Source organism: Amblyomma americanum, chromosome 1 (assembly GCF_052857255.1).
Source record: "Amblyomma americanum isolate KBUSLIRL-KWMA chromosome 1, ASM5285725v1, whole genome shotgun sequence".
NCBI lineage: Eukaryota > Metazoa > Arthropoda > Arachnida > Ixodida > Ixodidae > Amblyomma > Amblyomma americanum.
The window spans coordinates 166,449,388-166,474,926 of record NC_135497.1 but is presented as its reverse complement, the minus strand read 5'-3'; the positions used below and the strand labels follow the sequence as shown (position 1 = coordinate 166,474,926).

The window sequence follows — 25,539 nt, the reverse complement described above, 5'->3', positions numbered from 1 at the left end:
AGGGGCTTAATATATGGTTTAAAAACAGAAACTGCCAGATTTAAAGGCTTGACAATAGGATTAATTCTGGAGAAAGGGTAGCACAGCGTAGAAACAAAAGACAATTACGGCAAAAATATTGAAACATCAAAAGCTGTGTATCTATGTTCTAAAAGTTGCCCAAAATCATTAGTGAATTCTAGAGCACAAGACCACAAAAAAGTATAAGTACAGGAGCTATAGTTGCTATATGTAAATGTTCTTTCAGGCGCGTAACATGGGCCATTCGACGTAACGTAGATTCAGAAGTCATAAGTCAAGGATCAAGGGACTGCCTGAGCCATGAGTTGAAATGGGCAAGTGAGCTCGAATGAGTGAGCGCAGATGAGTTGAGTCAAGATGAGTTGCGACTCGTGAGACGAAATGAGTGAGCCCAGATGAGTCGCGAGTCAAAATGAGTGAGCCCAGATGAATCTAGTCGAAATGAGTGAGTCCAAATGAGTCGCAAGTTGAAATGAGTGAGTAGATGAGTCATGGGTCTGAGTGAGACGCGAGTCGCTGTGAGTGGCTGACCCCGGTTGAGTGGTGTGAGCCCAAGTCAGTTTTGATCATAAATGAGTTTGAGTTCATGAGTTTGAGTGAGCCCAGGCCCCTGTGAGTGTGAGTGAGCTCGTAGGTCTACCAAACTGGTGTGAGTGAGCCTGAGTGAGCACTCCTGATTTTGCCGAGGTATGCATCACTGGCAGAACTACATTCGTTACCAGATTCTACATCTGAAGACAATTCACACGATTAAATTTAAGCACCATCATTCTATTATTCATAGTGACGTCAGTGAACACAGTATCATAAAAAAAGGGCAATGTGTCTGCTAACGCAAAATTCCGCACAAAATGCTAAAATTCGCGACTTTTCTTGGAACTGCGGGAAACTAGGGGCATTAGTCCTGAATATCCAAAAACGTCCTAGGGATATTTTATAGTTACTTCCAATACTGGAGGCATCCTAGGTGTAGCTTTTGTCCAGTAAGTTCATGAATCAATTTCAGTTTTAAAGCGAATACTTACTGCCTGAAAGCCGCCCGCTAGCACAACGCCAAGGAGGGCGTCACGATTTACATGCACTAAACAGCTATATCCAAGTTAATTTTAGCACCCCACAGCCAGAATATAAATACAATGGCTGCTTGACAAACAAGCGTCTTGTGCTCAAACATGGATGCCGATTACGAACAGCAATGTGAGCAGCGCGTAAATGGCATCCCCTTCTTGGAACACACTGAGAAACATAAAAATTCTTTGCGTGACAGCACCCGGCGCTGCCAACTTCAGGAGTACACTTACTTTCTCTCCCCTTTAGTCAACTGGCAATAAGCATTGCACATCAAGCAATAATTTACAAACCCAGCATTTAAGTTTCTAAGCTCCATATAAGAACACCTATGCTTAGCTCCCCCCACCCCCCACCACCAAAAAAATCCCATTCAATAATAATAATAATAATAATAAAACTGCACAAGTACGGTGCAGGCTAGATTTGGGCAGAACAACTTAAAAGGTTCTGGGAAGCGACATGCCATCCCCCAAAGGTGGCAAAAATCATCGGTGCACATGCGTGGGAGCAAGAGAGAGCAAAATATAGAACACTGACGTCTTCTTGCTGGTATCAAAGCTCATAGAACAAAACAATGCATAGCAAAAAAAAATATGAACATGCAGTAGCCTTAAGTGAATCAGCAAAAGAGGTGACTCAGTATACGACTGGCTAAATGAGTCCTACATGAAGCTTACTTCTATTATACATACATCCAAGACATACCAAGTAGCAGCTTGGAATCATGTTAATGAACCTGAACTATGGTAGCTAATTCAGGGCGCTTTCGAGAGACGACTTCAGAATGCAGTGAATGCCACACCACAAACTGATTCTAAATGCCCGCCTTCATTGACGCACTCAAGACAGCAATTTTGACAGACAATATTATTTCACACACTCACATGAATATAGTTTGTCCTTCAAATATGAATGCCATAGCTTACATTGCTAGGTTTTCTTAATACACGTTTTGTAAACACCAATGCACAAGACCTACACAAGCAGGTATGAATTTGTTATGAAAATGCTGTATCACATCACACTTGGAACCAAGAAAAAAAAGCAAACAAAAACTTCCCAGAAAAAAATGTGGAGCAGTGCATGAAAAATCATGAACACGCGAATTTAAAAAAAAAAAAGATGCACAAAAGTGATGAATGAAAAGCATCAACATTCAATGCTGATCCCCTGGTAGCTGGCTATCTTGAATATGGCTTGCTGTTATGTGAACTTAGCTTCTCCTTGACTGATGATGGCATCTGCAAGAGCACAAGCCAGTTATTGACCAAAAGTGAAAAATAGTAGGTTTTCAAAGCTAACAGCGAAAAAAAAAAGAGAATCGCACACTATAAGATGTACATTTATATTGAATACTTGCAAGGTGCACTACTACGACAGAAGTCCAAGCAATCTCAAACAGAAGTTGGCCTGTATCAATACATTATTGAATTTTAACGACGACTTTACTTTCATAGAAAACAAAACTTCTGTAGGCTAGACTAGGCCAAAGAATAAAATACAGGTGTCGCCGCCACTGACTGATTTCGCAAATATGATGTGGTGCATCCGAACAGTTTTTGGACACGAATCCTAGAGGTTAGAAAACACAGCCATACAATTCACTTTAAAATGATGAACATGAGAGTCCTTTTCACTGTAGACGTCATGAGTTTACAGGAGGAAAACTTTTAAATGCAATTTTCTCGGCAATAAATGCACGTTTCTGTGTCCATATAAAGAATTGGGCGGAAAGAAAGCAGGCATGCAACAAACTGTTTTAAGACAAGCATCCCACAGGCAAACTTTTTAGGCGTAAGCTGAACCAACAAGAAATAATGATCTATTTAGAGATACAAGACCCCACATTAATAAGCAGAATTGAGACATAAAACAATGGTTTGCTGGATCAGTTGGTGACGATATTTAGCAAATAAGCACGAAACAAAGCACAAGGGACAAAAGAGAAAACAATAGAAGTTCCAAAAGTTTGTCCCTTTTCCTCTACTTCACACTTTTTACTAGCTAAACAGTGTTTAGAGAACCACTGGCCCCCAACTTCCAAGCTTCCACAATTCAGGCTCACAACAGGCATTTTAAAATTAATTTACAATTATTTTTTTTTTTCACCTTTTGTCACTGAGGGAAGTACAAGTGTATAGGCATAAACACCAAAATCAGCCAATAAGCATGGAAAGTAGAATTGAAATTATTTTCTTAACACCCAATTCCATGCAAAGTACAGTTAGAAAACTGCTTCACAAGGCTGACAGGAACACTTCACCTTGTAAGATGACTTGTCTGACCGGTCAGACTTGCTCGTGGACTTGTCTCCATCAGACTTGCTCTCACCGTCTGACCTGTCCTTGTACGAATTTTCTCTGTCAGACTTATCGCCATCTGTCCTCTCTCTGTCAGACTTGTCCCGGTCTGATGTTTTGTTTCGTTCTGAAGTGCTGTTTTCTTTGACATCAGACCTATCCTTCGAGCGGTCACGGTCTGATTTTCCCTTGTCAGACTTTTCTGAACGCTCTTTGTCAGACCTGTTCCGATCTGATTTGCTATCTCGGTCGGATTTTTCCTTCTCCCTCTCAGATTTGTCCTTATCTGAGCGATCTTTCTCGGACTTACTCTTATCTGATCGACTTTTATCACTTCTTTCTTTGTCTTTGTCCCTGTCGGATTTATTTTTTTCCGATTTATCTTTGTCTGATTTGTCTCGGTCTGACCGATCCCTGTCAGATTTGTCTCGATCTGATTTGTCTCTGTCAGACCTGCTTTTATCAGAACGACTGCGATCTGGCTTGTCCTTACCATTACGGCTAGACCTGTCCTTTGAACGGTCTCTTTCTGACCTGTGCTTGTCACGTGACCGATCCCTAGACCTTCGATCCTTTGCCTTAGAACGGTCTCTAGCACGATCTTTTGATCGGTTCCTTGACCTGCCCCCAGAGCGGTCCCTTGACCTACCCTTGGAACGATCCCTTGACCTACCTCTAGAGCGGTCTCGTGATCTTCCCCTAGAGCGATCTCTAGATCTTCCCCTAGAGCGGTCTCTTGACCTTGCCCTTGAGCGGTCCCTTGACCTACCCCTGGAGCGGTCCCGTGACTTCGCTCTTGAGCGGTCCCTTGACCTACCCCTGGAGCGATCCCTAGACCTTCCTCTGGAGCGGCCTCGCGACCTGTCCCGGCTTGACTTTCCTCGATCCCTGGACCTTGATCTATCTCTAGACCGTCCCCTTGAGCGCCCTCGCGAGCGATTGCGTGACCTGTCACGGGAGCGGCCACGTGACCTTCCTCTATCCTTAGACCGACCCCTAGATCGTCCCCTTGACCTAGACCTCTCCCTTGACCGATCACGCGACCTGTCCCTTGAACGATCCCGTGACCTTCGTCGAGACCTACTACGAGACCGTGACCTGCTTCTTGATCGTGACCAATCTCGAGAATGATCAGATTTATCATCTCTGTCAACACTAGTGCGAGAGTTATCATCAACTTCGTCTTCGGACTCTTCTTCTTCTGCTTGTGGAGGGCATTCGGACTCAGGCCTCCAGATGCATACATTGCCATCCTCTCCACCAGTGACCACGAAGTACTGAAAGGAAACAACATATTTCTTCTTGAAAGCAGATTTATTCAAAATTATATGAGATTTTGTATGACAGACAAAAAATAAGATTTCCGCTACTTATGCCTCCAGTACCCCTCAAGTCAAACATGTACGCAACAGAAAATGAGCAGAATAGTATGCAGGTCTGACCATTTCGGCCTGGGAAACAAGGGATGCAAAAAAGAAATTATAGGGTGTGTAACTCTCTAAATAAAGACGAACAGTAACAAACTTGCTCATGCTTTGCAGCAGACCTAAGATGACAAAAATGATAAAGAAAACTTTTAAGAAAAGACGCGCGGGTTTTGAAATGAACATTTCATTATTAAAGATATCAAAATGAAATTAGGTCATTATATATGCTTCTTCTTCCTGTTTTCAAAAATAGTATACCTCAATTAGTTCCCATATTTCAGGAAAATGACCCAAGAAAATTGGTTAAATTCTTACGTGTCGTTAAGACACTTTCTATATTTTTTGGTTTCAATTGAAATGGGGCTGTAACCAAAGACCTTCCATATGGAGCTATGCTAATTACATTGTTGTTGAAGTACACCATCATATAAAAATGCAAATTTTGTCCAAGCACCATACCAATGAAGTATAATTAGGTGACATATGGTTCACAAAATTTTGAAATGTTTGACACAGCGAAACGAAAACAGCACAGCTTAGTTCTTTCTGAATTCTACTGTATAAGATTAATTGAAATTGCCCCATAAAAAGTTCCGTAAGGCCAGTCATGTTGGCAAAAAAACACGAGACTGAGAAAATTGCATTAGAAGTGCGGGCCAGCTGTTTGGAGGGCGTTGCAGGGGCCTCAAAAAGAGCAGACTGTGGACGTTCCAAAAATTTTTCACAGTACTAGTGAGTAATGCCAGGTAGTGAGGAAGAGGTCCAGCTTTCAAAGAAAACCAAGATGGCGACCATTTGGGACGCGGTTGTGGGAAGTGCTGGGTGGGAAGTCCTGCCGCATTTCGCTCCTAAATCACAGTTTCTGGGCTTCGTAGGCACAAAATATTTAGTTATTTTAGCACTTAGAGGTGGAATTTTGACCTTGAAACTTTTTAGGCAGGAACTGTATAGAGCACTGATCGCAAATATGCCATTTTTTGCAAAATCGAAATTTTTGCATTTTTTGATCATTTCAAGACCCGCGTCTCCCCTTAACACTGTTTACTTGGAATGAGCCTAAAGGGCGGGTATGGGAGCCAAAAAGGATCTGCTGTGAGGAAAGTGGCTTTCATATCCAAGTATGCATCCTATCGTGCTTCACAGCATTATTTGGCTTTAGTGAGCCATAACATACCTCTTACATATGGCCTACTTTGGATACACAACCCAAATCAAGCCCCATCATCAACAGTAGCAACAATAATTGACTCCCTTTTTCCTGGAATTCTAAAACTGAACAATGCAAGCAGGACCTTTGTTTATTGTCCTCTTGACACAATAAAAAAAAATTGGCTATCATAAGCCATTAATGATAGACGAGAAAATATTACAAGGCGAAAATCCTCATACATGGTGTATTTTTCTCTACTGGATACAAGATATGCAATGTTCCACAGCTTTACAGGCTGCCTGAAAAGACTGGTACAAAACTTATCCACTAAAGGAACTGTAGTTGACCTTTTGATACAAGCCCTTTGACCTATTTGACCTTTTAGTACCATTTGGTAAAATTTACATAATGAATTACGGGACTACAGAAATTCTACTAATTATCCTGGATTTCAAATTAATCCTGAGGTTTGATGTAAATGGGCTGAGCATAACACACCAAACTTCTAAGTAATGTGTCATGTTTTTGCACAATACACATCAGTGGACACAGGCTCAGCGTACACGAGATAAACAAGACAATCAGCATCCTGGGGCTTGTCTGCTTGTGTTTTGATTCAGTTACCCCAAGGTGTTTTGTAGCCAGGCTTGTCAAAGCTTTTAAGCCTAGTCTCAATTTAAGTAGTACAGTAAAAGCTCGTTAATTAGAACTCGTAGGGAAATTGTTCGAATTAAGTGAAGTTCGAATTATTGAATGGGCACTACAATGAGCAGTCATTGAGCCCCGCAGCGCAGCCAGAATCCTAAGCAGCCACATCTAGACTCGTTATCGCGAGCTAGGTGCTACTTACTACACGTTTGTGGTGGGCGATTCTGAGAGTTAAAGTCATGCGGTCCTAATGGCAAATGAAAGAAATTGATCAGGCAGTACGCGCCAGAAACATGTACTGGAACGCATTCGCACAAGCAGTGAGCTTTAGTGCTGGAATATAGAACGCTATTTATGCCCCAAAACATGTTTATTTACGGGGAAGGGTTGTCAAAATTAAAAGTAATCAGTGATGTGCATTAGCCTGCGTTTCTTCTGGCGAGACTCCATCAGCATCATCTGCAGCTTGCCGAAGAGCTCCAGTGCAACGTCCGAGTTCTCACTGGCAGAGAAGTAGCATGCTGCAACATTGAGCACCAACGCTACTTCACGTGCACTTGGCGGTGGCATAGTCTCGTCGCCGCATCACTGTCGACTGGGCTCACCGCATCTGAGCCCTGTGTCGTCTGCTGAGATCATATAGCCTCAATTGTATCGGCATCACTCAAGGGCTCCGTCTCCACACTGCTGTCCACGTAGCTCACGGCACCAACAAAAAGCACCACAGCGGCGCCTGAACCGCCATACTGCGTTGTGTACACCACATGATCGCGACCCAATGACCGCAGCACAATGAAAACCAGCATCAGCGGCGTGGGCGAGTACTCCGGCAGCGAAAACCTGCTTCGGCATGCACCTGAGCGCGGGCTATGCCAGTATCGAGCACTCGGCTTTTAACTTCTCCATTGTTTTACATCTCTAGAAAATTTGCAACGCGTTGTACTTGCTAGGGGTCAACTTCTACCTACGAGGTGCGGTGTCGGCCAGGGTCTCCTAGTTCGAATTAACTGTAGTGGATGCAGACTTGTTCAAATTATCGGGAGTTTTCCCCCACTGACATACACTCGGCTGTGCTGGGACCCGGGCGTCGGTTCGAATTAACCGTAAGTTCGAATAAATGAGCTTTTACTGTAATAGCAGTTAGTTTTCAGTTGCACAGCCCCTCAAAAGTCATGCTTTGCACACAGGATTGGTTATTTCTGTGCCTACACCACTGTAACCTTCCTAACTTTTCCGAGCAACAACTAGTGCCTTAACATCGGGCACGCTAATGCAACCTATAGGTGCTATGTTCTCTTGCAGCAAGTTTTCATGAGCACAAAATGATAGTAAAAGTTGAAGGTAGAGCCCAACTCATTTATCTTAATGGTTGAAAGCTGTGCATTGAACAAAGTAGACACACTTGGTTAGTTCATCGTACATGTAATACAAGTGAAGTTGTGTTCTTGATAACTCAGGAGGCAGTTTTTGTATTCGGCAGAAGCAGCTGCGCAGCACATAGGGATGGCCACCTGCCCACACTTTGAAGAAATGAGCGATCAGGCACACAATGCAAAACAGATGTGATTGATAAACACCTTCGAGTGCTGAATGAGATCATGCCGCATTCAGTTTTTCAGGTGTAATGTGACGGTAGTTTGTTTTTTGTTTTTTTCAGAGCACACACAAAAAAGCTCCTGAGCTTGACATGACACAATACAAATTATGAAGGCAAGGTTGCAGCCACTGGGTCACCCCTTTTTGTTCATCGCCACAAGATCATTTACCCAAAAAAAACTTAAGGCACCTTACAGCCTGTGCAAGCAGTAGTGGTACTGAGCGCACATGGCATATTGACTTTTTGTGTGCTGTCATAACCAGAGACGGGCATCCTCACGAGGGCGAGCCCTCACAAGGTGTCTTCACCTTCATGTCATGAGGATTTCATTCGGTGAAGTGAGGGTAAGGGAGGAAAGACATGATGAGGTGAGGGAGGGCAAGGCGCACTGTCTGAGAGTGACGGTGGTGGCCAAAACTGTGCTCCGGGCTAACGTTTTTTGTCTGTGCAGCTTATGATTTCCCATTTCCCGTTTTAAAGCGCTACTTCTTAGGGTAAAGATTCAAGGGGAAGACAGTTTCTGCAGTCTGGAGGTACACGAGGCGAACACGAAATGCGCGTGCCGCACACCTTCTCCGTCGCCGCGATATAATACACTGCTAACAATGCTATGCCGAAAAAAGCGCTCTTTTAACTCAAAAGAGCCTATTTTTAAAAATTGTGTAAAGTCTTAGGTGAAACACCCTACATAGGGAACAAAGGGGCATTGGCCGGGCCGTGCGGGTGGCCATTGGTCCAATGGGAACCGTGGTACCAAAGTCAATATTTTCGTTACCAGCCCAGAGTCTGTCGGGTGATCAGAGTTTAGATTGGACTGGAAAATGTTTATGTTGTCAAAATGCAGATGCAGACGGTCCGCGCTAGATGGCCTCCACCCATGGCTGGAGGCGACCACAGCGGCCCACTAGGTGGCCAAGGCTTGAATGATGGAGTCCGGGCTGGCCAGAACGGTCTCCCATTGCTCAAGAGAAGGAATTTGCACTAGATCTTCCAGTGAAGGTTCTTCTTTACACTGCCATAGTATGTGATAATATGTGGCTGTTTCGCCACAGAGCTTGCACTCATCTGGGTACATTTTTGCCAATAGATAGGGGCTAAGAAAGGACCTTGTTTGGAGTCTCCTCCAGGCGGTGACATGCCCCTTATCCAACGTTTTTTTTTTTTTCTGTAAAACCAGTGTTGTAGGCGTTACCAAAAAAAAATGCTAAGAAAAAAGGAATGCGTTACCGCCCTACGTTACCTATAAAAAAAAGTAACGCGTTACCATTACCGGAAAAAAGTACCGCACGTTACTTTGCCGTTACATGATAACAATTTTAGAAAGCTCATATTTCACATAAAACTTCTAGCCCAAACAACCATTTCACACGATATCTTGATTTAACGAGAATACTTTGCACAGATGTGCAGGAGCTTAGCAATGTTATAGTGACCTAAAGTTGCCTGCAGAGTTACATGTGTTGGATTCTACCTCTGTGGCACATGGTGAAGCCATTTTGTGAATGTGATATTAAACACAAAATGGCGCTTCATCATTAATTCTCACTTCACAAAGAAAACATCGCTGAACTCTATGTTGTTCCTGAGGAATCTCTTACGACTAACCATTAATTGAACTGCCACGGTAAGCAGTTTGCTCAATATCCGGTGGGCAGCTTGTGATGACGTCACAACGTCACATGATCAAGGTGGCCCACGTGCTAGAAGCAGGCTTCGGACAGACAGACAACCACTTTTCTGCGGATTGGAAGTTCAAGGGCACTAAAACGGCAACCACAGGAATTGTTCACTCCAGACTCAGGGAGTTAGTGATTACCATTATTCCGCCCAAATGCTTCATTTCAGCGAGCCGTTTGATTTTCAAGTGGCTTGAATATTGTTTTATTTTAAGCGACAGCATAAGAGCCTCACTGCAGTGGAACGCCGGCATCACACTGGGGGAAGACACTAAAGAAGTAAAAAAACTTTATAGCTGGGGGGAGAGCGATCTGAACCCGCAGCGGTGCTAAAAAATCAGTTCCGCTGTCCGCTGCTTTAGACCCCTACGCCATCACTGCAGCTATTTTTTAAGCATGGTATTTATTACATTTAAAATATATTCTATTTACATTAGCTAAATTATTTACGAAGCTTTCATGAAACGCCACGAAGCTCATCGCAAAAAGACAGAGCAACAGAGCACTAGACGCGAGGTAAGGCTGAGCACATCATCAAGAGGAAGTGCCATTCCAGCTTAAAGTTGTTCGGTTCATAATCATCCCCAGATCAGTTGTGAGAAATCTTAACATCCTGCCTGTACGAACTACCAAGCTCAAGCACTGTGCTTGCAATGTCGTCGTCTTTGTCACGTACCCGCATTCACGAGTGTTAAACTGCCAGTCTCTCATGCTGTAGTTTGAAAGCGTGGTCTTCCATCCGTGCACGTGGAAACGTCATCAGACAAGCATGCAGCAAACCACACGAAATGGTGGGAGATTAGAAGCAGTGAAATTCAGAAGCCCCAGTGCTATTGTTATGTCATTGGGTAAGGGTAATTAAGCGACCTACAAACTTTCCTTGTTCTCAGTCTATTCTGTACTCAGCACTTACTGTAATTGTTGTGATAAACACTACTGAATTGTTTTCAAAATATTCTTGGTGTACATAAGTTTTTTTGTACGCAGAAACAACAATGCTCTGACACAATTTAGCAGTCCATATAGATAACAATGAAATGCAGGGCACATACATACATGCAGTGTGTGCGAGAAGTAAAGGCAGAGTGATATGTTAAGGCTCAACTCGTAACTGTATCGGTTTTGTCTCACATATTAGCTCAAAACAACTCACACACATAGCAGTATAAGCATCTAACCTCTCGTCCAATAGTGCCTTGGGGGCTTGTCTTGTATGGTTACTACTCAGTAATATCACCAGAAGTTGCCACAAAAAATAGCTAGAGTCTTAAAACAAATGTTAATGAGGGTGAGGGAGGGCAAGCAAATTTTTCGAAGTGAGGGAGAGGGAGGAGCAGATAACTTTTCAAAATGAGGGTGAGGGTAGGCCATGGATTCAAAAGTGAGTGAGGGCAAGGGAGAAAAAGTAAAAATGAGAGAATTTGCCCACCTTTGGCATAACCCATATCTCTTTGCATTCTTAAGCGGAGGACAAGAGCCTTCAAACTAGAGACTAACTCCCCCAACAATAAAGACAAATTGAATAGCATGGCCTGTAAAGACCGATTCACACGACGGAAGAGATCACTAATTCAACCGTGGACAGAGCACCGCGTCCCCCGACGTCACTGGCTCCGCCTTGTCTGTCGCGGGTGGCAGTGGCTTGCACACACACGATGGACTGCGAGGGTAGACGACAGCGCGGACAGATGGGAAAGCTAGTTGTCGTAAGCCTTTCCCTCCCATGCAGTCGGCCACCCGTTGCTTTCCACTGTCCTCCTCGTACTTCCCAACCAAGTCTAGGCAAGTGCCGCACCCCACAACTGCACAGTGCACCAGCACAAAGGAACTGGGCAGGCGACGGTACTGCGCCAGCCATACCGATTTGGTCGAACAAAAGCACCCCATCCTTGCAAAAGAAAAAAATAAGCGAAAATGCTAGTAATTGAGGTTATTCGGGGAGCTGGCTCGGGGATGAGGGCACACTCTTGAGATTTGTGCTTCTGAAAGCGCAGCAGACTGCAGCTCAGGCGGCAGTGTGCAACTCACGTGCCCGTTTTTGGCTTGCGAAGCCTGCATCGTTCGCGGACGAGGCGGAGCCAGTGATGCTGGGTCACGTGGTGCTGTGTCCGCGCCCGGACGAAACCGATTTGGTCCGTCGTGTGAATGGGCCTTAAGCACGTCTGTAGCTTCTGCATGTACACTAGCCAGGTGCCACCTCTGTGGATGTTCATCCTGTTGGAGACTAAGTGCCACAGTCCTGACTTGCTGTTAGAGAGTTATTCTGGTTTCAATCATTTCGGGTGGAAGTTCTGCTACAAATGGGCAACAGCTCACTGCTCAATCATGCAAACAAAGCGCACCTTAGTCAAGGCTGAAACTCTTGGCAAGTCCCTGTGCCCACGCCAGAGGACAGAGATGAGCTCAGGTTGGTCAGTGACATTCCACAGCAGGCCAAGGCCCCTGCAATGCAGGTCAACAAGACATGAAGCTGACACACTCAAAGACTGAACCTATCAAATTCATCTGGCAGGGAAGGTATTTTTGCATTATTGGTACCTCTGCAGACTTGTTTTTCACCTCTTCGTCACAGTGTTAAAATTTGCTTTTAATAGAATATAGACACCTCATTTTAGTTGCAAGTTTTCTTTTCTGTATTGATAAAACATCAGAACACATTGATCATCACGTAGTATTTGCCTATGACAGCTAAATGATTTAGAAGCGATTTTCTTCTCCCATGCTGTTTTGGCTTCGGTTTAATCAACCAAACAGTGGGTGTGACGTGTTAAAAGTGTTTACGTCACGTGAGGCATGAAAAAAAACTGGAATATAACCTCTGATATGTAGTTTATTCTTATTCCAGCCATTGAAGCAGGATGGTTTAAGCATTAGTGAATTAAAACTAGAGTGAAGCCTGGATGTAAAGAACCTCTATATAACGAATTCCTCGATATTATGATGCTTCTCAATTCCCCAAAGCCGCCCCCATTGAAGCGCGTTTATTTGACACCTCAATGTAATGAAGGTGTTTCGGTGGTTGACCTTGATATAACGAACTGGCTACACCGTCCATATGCTAGCTAGCACCGAGTTCATCAGAATTTGGCAGAACCACACGAAAGTTATGGGATGATAAAGCACGAACTGACATGAGAGAACGCCGATCGAGCAACCGTAGTTAACGCAACACCCTGCTCCAGTGCCGTCGGTGCATCTCCAGCACTTACTCTTTTGGAACGTCAAACCACGTGGCATTAAAATAGTTCATGCTTAAAAGCAGCAAAAAATAATAGGGCATAGCCAAAAAAAGAAACGACATCAGCACCGCCACGCGGTTGCTTGCGTGTTCCCGGCACCGATAGCTCCCATGCGTTGGGAGCCGGGACAGCGGAGAGCACTGGTGACGCAAGGTGAGGAGTTGGTTTCCTAGGGCAACAGTGAGGGGAACACAGAGAGGGAACATGAGGGTAGAAGCCTCCGCCGTTGGTCTACAGCAGAGGTGCGGCCATGCGTGTTCTCAAGCTCAGCTACAGCAAACCCGCCTGCCGAGCGCCATAAGCACTCAGCCACCACGGCGGCTTAGGAGAACTCTTTTTTTTTTTGTTAGCAAAATCTGATAGCTTGGCATTTCATGGCTTTGTTGCCGCTTGTCCGGGAGCGAAAGATGCCTTTATTCCAAAGAAATTTGTATTCGAAGTGAAAAAGTTTTTCCCACCGCTCCGATTCAAACTCGGGGCACTCTTATGACGTCATGGCGTCCTCTTATATGACGTCATAAGACGGAGTGATGTGAAACGTGACGTAAAAGCAGACTCCATGATTTCTGAGGGCTAGCAGTGCGGTCTAGCAGCAGCCGAAATGAAAGCTAACGCCGCTGCACGTTGAAGGCATCTATCGGGGGTCGCTACCGTCGCTTCGTTTATGTTTGCAGTGCGTCTTGCCAGCGCTGCTATGGATCCCGTTCCCGAACCCAACGACGAAGTTCTCGCAAAAACTCCGGCCTGCATTTCAGCGACCTCAGTCCAACAGAGCGTGCGATGCTTTTGAGGGAGCACGGTTAGGTTAGGCACCGGCGGGTCGTTTCCCTCTTCAGCCGTGAGCAGCCGTTGCTAAATAAATATCGCAAACCCAGTGCGGAGAGTCGCGAGGGGCAAGGACAAGGTCGGCACGCCGCACCCATCGGAGGCTGGCCGGGGCTTTGGGGCCAATGGATTGCGATTGCTTGAACGGCGCTGTTGCACAGTGCAGCAGGCGGTGTCGAGGAGGTTTCCATGGTTGCAAGGGCCAGGTTATTTATTACTTTTTTTTGCCACAAAAAAAAGACAGGTGCTAAAGGGTGCTCGCGTTTAAAGTTGGCGGCTTGAAAGTAAAGCGAATGCACGACGCTTCAACAGGTTTCACGCATTTCCGGTGATGCAGGGTCCACTGGATTGGCCTCTCTCGCCCACTTGCATGCACCTTCAGATGTGTACTGTGAATGGATTAAATTAGCTGAGAGCTAGAATAGAACAGCTCCGCCCAACTGCCAAAGCTATTGAATGGAGCTACAAACAAACGAGTTGAAGGAGAGCGAAGTCACGGCCTCTGCTGGCTCCAAACCTCTTTTTCTTAACTGTCTTGTATCTTGGCTCCCGTCCCTAAAAAACGATTTCCACTAAGTAGTTTGAAGTTGACTGGCACAGCCGGGAACGTTTTGCCGGGCGAGCGTACGAATTAAGACACAAACGCTCTTTATAATGGTAACTGCCTTGTACGGTCACCAACCATCGTGCCATCATAGTTATTCATCGACCGTGGCGATCATCTGACCAGCCTACACAGGCTCCTTCAAAGGGTTAAGTAGCACTTGAAGCAGCACTTGAAGTTCCTCTGCTGTTCGGTGTTTGTACATCAAGGCAAGTCAAAAACAAAACCACGGGGCATGCAAAGCTCATAGACGCGAAGCACCATAACAGCGAAACTCTCCTGGCCACCTGTGGCGCCGCCAAACATCGGTTTTCTTTGCTTCCAACATTCAGGTTGTCTTTTGCCTACCTTCCTTGTGTGATAAAAGTGCACTATCCGTTTCAAAACAGAACTTACTTCAATACTGAACCGCGCTACCTTCCTTTGTCAGCCTCAAAGATTCGTGGCACCATGTAGAAAGGAAAATTCCTCCAAGGTGGCGTCTCTTGTTCTATGACGTCACCACGCTTGTACTTGCGAGATTTGCCTGTGGCGGCGATACCTGTATTTTGGTTCTTGCTATTTTCTATCTTAAAAGAGCCTTGTTTTCAGTAAGAGTGACGTTTTTGTGATCAGGAGCTGGTATTCTATCGATACAAGCCAACTTCAATTACTCCTCAGTGTCCCTTTAAGGACAAGGCCAAAATTTAAGGAGTTTAAAGACCGCTTATTATTCAAGGATTTCTAGGACCTGTACAAACCCTAAATTACCGTATAAATGCGTGTAAGGGCTACACTTTTTTTTTCCAGATTCGAGGGCCAATTTTTGGGGTGCAGCCCACAAATGCGATATGCGAATTTTTTTTTTAAGTAAAAAAACACACCAATCAGGGAATGAGCGGCATTCATTCTACGTTCAGTCGTCACTCGCGGAGTCTTCAGACTCCGAGCTGGTGCTGTGCGTGCATGCTCATGCATCGTGCCCAACATCGTGCAACATGTCCCATTGTTCCGCACGTCTATCACATAGCACAGCAGCTCTTCTTCCAGTTCGGGAAACTTGCACGCCTTGTTCCGGAAAGCGCACTTTTTGCAGCTTCTGTTCCTCAATGCATCCTTTTGGTTGCACGATCACTGGACACACCTCTCTTGACGCGTCAAATTTCCTGCCCACTGCACGCTTGCCGTGTTCGAGAGCTAACTCCCAGCCGTGTAGCTAATAAGGTGCTTGACCACTGTGGTAAAATTGAAACGCTCGGCGGCAGCACATGAAGGCTACAACTACATTGAACTAACATGCTAACACAACTCCAATGCCTTTGACAGCCACATAACGCCAGAGCTGGTGATACTGATGTCAATATGGATAGCGGGAGCTCACGGCGGAGGAAAAAGTAAACAACGATGATGATGACCCAAGGCCTCTGGCGCCATCCGTGGGTGGCACCTGGAAGCTCCTGTGTGCGTACGTGACCTCTGCGATCAAGCGCACCGTTGCTCGCAGCCGGAGCTGATCGCGGAGGCCCCGGTTATTCCAATGCCTCCTAAACTGGTTGGTTATTCCTGCGTGGGTGATGGATGGAAAGTTTGGGTGTGTCCCTTATAGGGATCTTTTTTTCTAACATTTCCTTGCGGAAAACTGTGCGGTCCGTACACGGGTGCAGCCCATACATGGGCTTACAGTAAAACCTCGGTGATATGTTCCCGGTCCATACGATTTCCCGGTTCGTACACTGAAAATCGTGGACATTATAAATGTCCCATAGAGTTAACTATATTTTTCCCAATTATTACGTTCCCGGAAAGCACATTTCCTAGCTATTACGTTTAAAATTCGACAAATTGTGGTCGTATAATACGTTTATTGACCAACCACACATGGGCAAACATACAAGTGGGCCAAACGAGAGGGCACGCAACGTTTTTTTGCCGCAGTCACCCACCATGGTGGTTTCTCTGCAGTTCCTCGCTGCAACAAGAAGCACCACCACCACCGCCAAGAACAAAAAATAAAAATGGCGCGCTAGCATTCGTGACGGCCGTTTCTGCGGGGACATGATATGAAGAGAAGAAACACTGAGCTTTCTTCGTGGTGCATAAGGGAAAGGAGGCGAAGCTTATACGAACTACAGTGATGCGCTTATATACGAACATCCTGGATCTGGGAAACGCAGCTTAAAAAGCAGAAACACTGCGACAATCAGCCGTCGTGGTGGCTTTCCTACAGTACTTGGGTGATAGGGAGTGAAGCATCCGAAAATGACAAGGAAGAGATTTTGGTTACTTTCGTCACTGCCTTCGACAGACCGGATGTGGTACGAATTTCCTTCCGCGCTAAAGACAGCACAAACGCGGACTGAATTCAGCGAGCACTAGAATAGGATCTGTTCAGCTCTTGTGCCAAGAAATGCCAATCAACACTTTTTTAAAGTGAAATTGTCAATAAATGTCTTTGTACCTCATTCAACAGTTACATTTCTCAAAATCAGGCAGTTTGGATCATATGTTTTTTCCCGCAATTAAAAAAAAAACGGATGAACAAGTTTTACCATATATGGTATGTGTACTGTGATTTTCCAGAAACTTTCTCATTTCTGATAAGCAGCGATCTTATGCAATGCAGTACTTTTAAACGTAGAAGGGACCGTTCCTGCTGAAAGATGAACCATGCAACTACCTTTTACATACAATAGAGTTCAATCTCCGACAGGACAGCATTAGTAGTGAAACCCCGTTAATACGTAGTTGGCGGGGACGTGGGAAAAGTATGCCCTATCCGATATTACACCTTAAGGGGGGACACGGGTCTTTCAGGCCGAAAAATCTCGAAAAAATCAGTTTTTAGAAAATGTTATTTTCGAAATCAGCAGCCATTTATCTACCTCTCTGTTAAATTTCTCGCCTCTAAGGTCAGTATTTTACTCACAATACCAATTTATATAATCCATGTCGCCCGAATTTGAGCTGAAATCGGCGCCGAAACAGCAGTATTTCGCAAAGCGTAGCTCCCGTTTCATGCGCGGCACCGCAGCCATCTTGGTCTCATTTGAAAAAGCCGCCTTTCGCCTTCAATTTCCTGCCACTAAGGCTTCCGTTCGCCCATTGGTTGCCGAGAAAATAGCAAAAAAGAAAAGGTAGTATTCAAAATCCTATTGGCTGCCGCGGATCACGTGACAGCAGGTCGTCATCCGATTGGTGGAGCTGGCTGGCAGCGTCTGCTTGACGCGCCCGAGCCGCGGGGAGACGAGACTCTTTGTGCCGGACCGTGCAGTGCAAGAAACGCGCAGCGATGCCTGGTTCAGCGCGCAAGGTGCACTCAAGGCATAAATTCGGCAAGAAAAGGAAGAAGTCGCTGGTCGATAACCTCAAGAGACGCCCTGCTGTGCGCCCCGACAATGATGAAACTCCTGCGCTGAACGATCGTGTCGGCGAGGCCGCGCAGGTAGGCCTAACGCGCTCCGCAGCACGGGAAGCTGTAAGTGGCAGCGCCCGCATCCGCCGTGATACAGTGATGCTGGAGCCCTCAGATGTGCTCCAAAATAAGACGAAGACTGAACAAAAACTGCGAGAACTCTCCTCAACTCCAGCAACGGAGCGGAAGTCTCGTTGTTTACGTGACGGCAGCGCGTCGGACTGTCTGCTCGACGAGGCAAGCTTCACGATCGTTTGTTTGGAATCACTCAACAGTTTGTTGAAACTTGTGAAGTGTAAAACGTGTGGCGGCAATGACTTGAGCTTCGTAAAAGATGAGCGAGAATACGGCCTTGCCGTTAAACTTTCTTTTCAATGTGCGAGCTGTGGAGACGCATCGTCTGCATGGAGTTCGCCGCGGGTACGTGGCGATCAGAAGATCAACCCTTTCGTGGTGAATGTGCTCGCTGCTCGTGCAATGCAGAGCACTGGCAACCAGCAGACAGCTTTAAATGACATTTTTTCATCGCTGAACGTTTCGCACCACGGTCTCCACAATAAAACGTGGCAAGACTATGTGAAAAAAAAGTTGACACCTGCAGCAGCTAGTGCAGCCGAAGAAGTTACACAAGAGTGTGCGCGGTAGGTTCGAGAACTTTATAATGAATTGGACCTTGGGAACCCCGGCAATATTGCAGTATCATACGACGGCACTTGGATGACACGCGGCCACACATCCCACATTGGTGTGGGAACCGTCATCGAACTGTTTACCGGGCTTGTGCTGGACTATGTTGTATTGTGCAACTTCTGTGCCGGCTGCGAGCGAGGCCCAAAAGAAGGTGACCCATCATACCAGTCCTGGAGGGCTGGGCACCTATACCAAAAAAACTCAGAAAAAAAAAAGGCTGGAGAGATGGAAGTTGAGGCAGCCCTTATTCTTTTTGAAAGGTCGTTGAAGAAGTGTGGCCTTCGCTATACCACAATGCTTTCGGACGGTGATAGTCGGGCTTTTCTAGCTGTGCAAGAGGCAGATGTGTATGGATACATCAAAGTAAAAAAAGAAGACTGCATAAACCACGTGCAGAAACGTATGGGAACAGCGTTGCGGACTTTGTTGTCCAAACACAAAGGTGCCGAAAACCTTGGAGGAAAAGGCAAACTGACAGGCAGCCTCATAACAAAGTTGAGCTCCTATTATGCCTGGGCTTTAAAATCCCATAACGGGGATGTAGACGCTACGCAGAAGGCTGTGATGGCCACCTACCATCACATTACCTCTACTGATGAGGCATCAAACCATAGCTTCTGCCCATCGGGACTGGACTCTTGGTGCCAGCAAAATGCGGCAGCAGCCCGAGGCGAATCTGCTCCAAAGCATCGGTACAACATTCCACCCCATGTTGCTAAAGCATTGCTCCCTGTCTATGAGCGACTGTCGGATAGGAAGCTCTTAGAGCGGTGCCATAGGGGTAAAACCCAAAACAGTAATGAAAGCCTACACTCTTTGATATGGGCCTTGGCACCGAAAGAGCGCCACGCATCATTGTTTACTGTTGAGGCTGCCGTGGCTGAGGCAGTAATGCGGTTCAATGCAGGCAGCAAAAGAACTTCTGCAGCAATATTACAGGAACTGGGCTTCAATACGAATGCTATGAGCGCAAAAAGAATGCGAGAGAAGGACGAGCGCCGAGAGCAAAAGTGCGCTCGAAAGCATTCCATTGCGGAAAATATTCAAGGAGTGCTCAAGAAGCGGCACCTGGATACTACTGGCAATCAAAAGGACTACATTCCTGGTGGCTACTAGCCATTTCCTATTGTAAATATATTACTGCACTTGTAAATATTTATTAAACTGTCCGCTGCTTGTTTTTGGGGCTTTTCTCAAAATGCATATGGTTGACTGCTAGCAGTCTTGAGGCCTTGATATCTCAGCAACCAAGTCACATAGAGCTGAAATTTCGGTTGCAATGGAAAGCCTAATGTATGCTGTGTGAAATGTTGGGAGCAGATTTTTTCATTTTACCTTAAAAAAATAATTATTTTCGTTAATTTACCATTACTTGGTACACACATTTTTTATACTGAAATTCAGAAGGTTGTAAAATGAGTAATAATTGACATATCAAAAATCTGCTCTCAACATTTCATAATTCACTATTCTGGCTATCTAACCATGCCTTAAAATTAATTTTAGATGAAATCATTATTTTGCTATTTGGGCCTCAAACAATGGGCATTAATTGTTAATTATCTTGAAAACAAATTGGCCCACACTTAAAATAAATGCATATTTGAAATCAGCAAAAAAATTTGAATAAGTCTATGCATTTTTATTAAGATTGGTCAAAAAACAACAAAAATAGCTTTAAGACCAGTGTCCCCCCCTAAGGGCACAGGGTAAGGTAAAATTAGAAAAAAATCGTTTTTTTTTCTTTTAGAATTTTAGAAGTTCAATTCTTTCTACACATGTTCCATGATCGCACTTTCCTCAGAAAGCCATATTTACGGCTGAAAGTTGAGATGCCCAGGGCAAAGAAGGCCTTCGTCAGGCGTGAATTTCACGGCAACTGCTACGCTCATCGTGAAAAAGCAAAAGGATGTCCACGACCGAATGAGATCCCGAACGCCGAACGCGCCAGCTCCTCGACATCGAAGCTTTCAAGATTTTCTCTGTGCTTCCAGGAAGAGGATGTGCTACAGAGCAGCAGCCAATATGCCTTAATGGACATGGACGGCATTTGTGCCGCAATTACACAGATTTGTGTGTGCAGAGAGTGCGGTGGAAGTGTTGAGCTCATCGAAATTGTGACAAAACGGGTAGGTGTTGCAAGCGTTTACAGTTTGAACTGTCAAGTGTGTAGTGCCGCACAAGAAAACTACTTCTGGCCTCTATGAAGCCAACCTCAGGTTAGTGTATGCCTTGAGGTCCATTGGTAAGGGAATGGCTGCAGGAAATATACTCTGTGCTATGCTAAACCTTCCTAAGCCGCCGACAAAGTTTACGAAATACAATCAAGAGCGTCTAGGTCACATAGAAGCTGCTGCTCAGGAGTCGATGAAAAGGGCAGCTGACGAAGCTGTGCAGCTGAATGAGGGGGATAAAGACATCGCAGTTGCTCTTGATGGAAGCTGGCAGAAGCGAGGCCATACTTCCAATAACGGCATAGTCTCTGCGACCAGTGTAGACTCTAGGAAAGTGCTGGATGTGGAGGTTTTGTCTAAACATTGTCCAAAGTGCAGCATCAAGGGTACAAACAGTGACCCCCTTCATAGAGAGGTGTGCCAAAGCAACTACCAAGGCACCAGCGGTGGAATGGAAGTCGCAGGAGCACTGAAAATTTTCGGCAGGAGTGAGGAGCTTCACGGCGTTCGATACGTCAAATACCTTGGGGATGGTGACAGCAAGGCTTTTATGGCTGTGAAGGCACAAATGCCATATGGTAATTCCGTTGAAATATCCAAGGTTGAGTGCATAGGGCACGTGCAAAAAAGGATGGGCACAAGGTTACGAAGGCTAAAAAAAGGAAACAAAGCAGGAAAACTCTCTGATGGAAAGAGCCTCTCGGGCCGAGGCCGACTGACTGATGCAGTAATAGACAAGCTCCAGACGTACTATGGTTTGGCCATCAGAAGAAATATTAGGAAACCTGGATGAAATGCGAAAGGCCGTTTGGGCAACCTTCTTCCACTTATCGGCCACAGACGATGACCCATGCCATGGACTTTGCCCAAAGGGACCTGATACGTGGTGTGCCTTCAACAGAAGTCAGTCAGAGGGCAAGCCATTTTTCCACAAGGAGAGTTTGCCTGCATCTGTCTTGGAGGCTATCAAACCCATTTATAGGGAGCTACCGAAGGCTGAGCTCATAGAGAAGTGCCTGCATGGGCGAACTCAAAATGCAAATGAGTCGTTCAACCATGTTGTTTGGGAACGCGCGCCAAAGAATGTGTTTGTTAGGCTTCGGACCCTACGGATGGCAACACTGGATGCTGTTCTTTCATTTAATGATGGTAGCATCGCACGGGCCAACGTTTTGAAGGCGTGTGGATTGAACCCAGGGAGCAACACCATCAAGTGGCTGAGGGAAGCTGACCATAAGCGCATGTACTTTGCGGACCGAGCAACACGACAGCTTACAAAAGAGGCCCGACAGTCAAAACGACAAGCCGAAAAGCGAAAAAATGACGGCGACAGTGACTACGAAGCAGGGGGCTATTAAACCAATTACTATGGAGGCGTTTCTGCGAATAAAAAATGGTTTTTCACATCTTTTTTCTCTTTACCCTCTATTATCTCAAAACAGTGTTTTTTCTTACAAAGGTACCATTATTTCCAATGCCTTTCAAGACAGACGGCTGATTTTTTTTTGCAATCATCTACATAAGTGTTGCCAACTACTGAACTAGAATTAAGCAATTTCACTGAGCAGTTATTCTGGCTCTATTATCTCAAAACAGTGTTTTTTCTTACAAAGGTACCATTATTTCCAATGCCTTTCAAGACAGACGGCTGATTTTTTTTTGCAATCATCTACATAAGTGTTGCCAACTACTGAACTAGAATTAAGCAATTTCACTGAGCAGTTATTCTGTTATGAATTTTGAAATGCGCAAAGAAAGGCCAGATTTGTGTACTACCGGAAAAAATTTTATTAAAAATCGAATTTTCAACACATTTCAAATATTATAGTTCAGTAAAAAGAGCACAAAATTTGGCAAACAATGATATATGTATTATTAGGCTACTGTTATTAGTTAGTGAGAAACATGTACCTCAACATGGCCTAAAATGCATGGGAAGTATAGGGCTTACCCTGTGCCCTTAACTGACTAGTGGTGGTGGGGGTAAAAACTTTATTTTCGTCAAAATTCACTCAAAGGTGCTCTTTCGTAGATCAAGTGGGGTCTCCATTGCACTTTTCTTCTTTCCCTGCTCAACTGCTGGTCGCGTGATGTGGCCAGGAGCCCTTGACGCTCGGAGACTTCCAAAGCTCGGCGATTGTAACAGCGGCCCCCGACGCCACCATGAATGCCCAGTGCACAAAAGATTCAAAAAGCCTTCCGAACAAACACGCGGAATAGCTGAATACTGCTGGGTAGAGCCTTAGGGTAGAACCCGCATGCATGATGGTGGTCTAGCGCAGCACGGTGCGTAAAAAATAAGAGTAAAAAAATTTTTTTTTATAAACCCGGGTGATAAGTTAAGGGTGCGCAAATTATGCGCGCAAACACTGTAGGTGAGGTGAAATGTTCCCAACCATCCCTAGAGGTTATGAGTGCTGACGATGCTATACGAGCCACTGCATGGCCCAGAACCAAGTCCAGTGATCTGAAAACTTTTGAAAAGTACTCTTTTTTGCCTCCGAAGTTAAGAGTAACAACCAATATGACATAACAATCAATATGCAAATAAATGCCATAAATGCTATGTTTTAAGTTTCACTAAATCTGTCATCATTTCACAGTTGCAACACCTGCTACCACAATCAGTCACTGCTGTCACCTGTGTCTTTTTTTGCACAATAACTTGAGGGAACCGGTCAATGGCACAACCCCCCCCCCACCCCCCCATGTTCAGCTCCCAGCACAACCATCAGATGATCACAGATCCTCCACCTTGCTTCAGTACCATTCCACCAGCCAGCAATGGGTGCAATTGCACTATGCTGAATAGATCATGTTGGCTAGGCCTGTTTACATAAACATTTTAGTTCTGGAGTGAATTTCTGCTGGAAAATTGGTGACAAAGTCTGGCACCTCACCAGCTATTGCCACGCTGCTTATAATGCAGGCAAAAACAAATAAACTTACTTGGATGAGCCAGCCGTGATGTACATCTTGTCCTCAAACATGACGTTATCCACAATGTGGTCAATCCGAACTGGTTCCTGCATTTGAAGTTAGAAATGAGTTAGTATTCTGAACTGTGCTCTAGCACTCATAGCAACAAAGGACCCATACCCCCTGTTCCTACACACGCTATATCAGGCCATAAGTATCAAGCAGTATTACTAAATAAGTACAGCCTGATAACTCTGTCAAATACGTAAACTGTCAAAAGCATATTTAATGCACAGCAGATGCTGCTGAGCAGGTGAATCATCTACAGATACTGGAAAAAATACCTATTAAAACAATGGTGAGGTACAGCAGAATATATGTACCCCAAGTCACAAATGTTTCCAGGCCACCATACGCACGAATGAAGTGGGCATGTGACCATACAATTAATTTTCATGTTCTTTCATGTTGACACACCATGGATTCAATTCTGCCCACGAATACAATGTTTACCATTGTAGAACATGGTGTTAATTGTTCAAACATACAGACTGGCAAACACAAACTTTGTGAGGCACACCACACAAAAGAAAAAAGATTGACAGAACGGTTATTACTGGTTAACGTCAGATTCAGCGAGTGCTGTTAAGGTATTTGTACGTTACAATATGTTGCGGTAGAGAATATGAGAGCGACCTGACGTCTGTATAGTTCTAGGGCACTCTTTTTAGTTTTCCACACACGTTTTTCGTGTAGGTCTGCTCTCCAGTACGCCGCACTAGAAGCGAGCAACTGTCGCAAATTTACTTCGCTACATTCCTACATTCCTCCACTCTCGCCATACCATATTTACAGTATTGTAAGTCGACCTGTTTTTTTTTTAATTTGAAAATCAAAGCGTGTGTGCGGGGCGGGGAGGGGGGGGGGGGTGTTGCTTTACAATCAAAACGAAAGCAAAAGCACCATAAATAAAGGAGAGACAAATGGGATATTGGGTATACTACAGCATGGTTGCAATTTTGTTTGCTCTATGGCTCTACCCAATAGCATTCTACTAATCTCCACGCTTGTTCTCAAGGATTTTTATTTTTTACTATCAAATGCGCACTCGGTGCTCAAGGCAGTATCAATAGTTGATGGCAGGGCCGCTGTTCCAGTTGCAGCGGCACCGCCACACGGAATGGCAACGCTTCTGGAGAGTGTCAGTAGCTGATAGAAGAGCCGATGCAGCTCACGCACAGTAGGCATAGTTTCTCTTTGGCTCCGTTGGACACGTTTGATGACTGCCGGCCACGTTTTACCAGTTTTGAATGTGCTTCGTCAATCGTCATTTGTGCTCTGGGTCCGGTGAGTGTCCGGCACCCATTCACGGCTACATTCGAGATAGCTGTCATTCTTTAGGCCAAAGAAACGAACAATTGTGCGCCAGGCCACGAGTTCGATGTCTCGTAACGGGTGATCAGATGTGGCGGCTGCAGCAAGGCAAAATTTTCAGCTGTTCCACGCGATGGCATGGTGCGGCTGTTTGCGAAGTGGGCGATTTCGCTGGATGACAACGTGCTGCGGCCTTGCAGCAGTGATGGCAACGGCAGTGCTAGTGAGGATGAGTAGTCCAATGACTAATACATTGTAACTCAAGAGCATTAAGGAGCTCGTGAGTGGAAAAGCAGACGTCGTCACACTGTCACAGCTCTTTCACATCTCACTTCATGCTGGCCTTGAGCAGTTGTTCCGTCAATGTACATAGCAAACGTCGAACAAAACCAAAGCAGGAGCAACTCTGAATGGCACGAAAACAGCTTTAGGT

The 25,539-nt window shown here is 45.1% G+C and overlaps 1 protein-coding gene across 2 annotated transcripts in view; it reads right to left on the bottom strand.

The window, feature by feature from the left end:
* Positions 1-1,944: 1,944 nt before the first annotated feature.
* The window catches only part of LOC144114133 (uncharacterized), an 83,395-nt gene continuing 59,800 nt past the window's right edge, over positions 1,945-25,539 (bottom strand). For both annotated transcript variants that reach the window (XM_077647645.1, XM_077647646.1), the window contains 4 exons: positions 23,763-23,839; positions 12,233-12,332; positions 3,356-4,669; positions 1,945-2,333 (listed from right to left, as the gene is read on the bottom strand). In XM_077647645.1, coding sequence (XP_077503771.1) covers positions 2,274-2,333; positions 3,356-4,669; positions 12,233-12,332; positions 23,763-23,839 — 1,551 coding nt within the window. In that variant the 3' untranslated portion in view covers positions 1,945-2,273. The remainder of the gene's footprint in view (positions 2,334-3,355; positions 4,670-12,232; positions 12,333-23,762; positions 23,840-25,539) is intronic.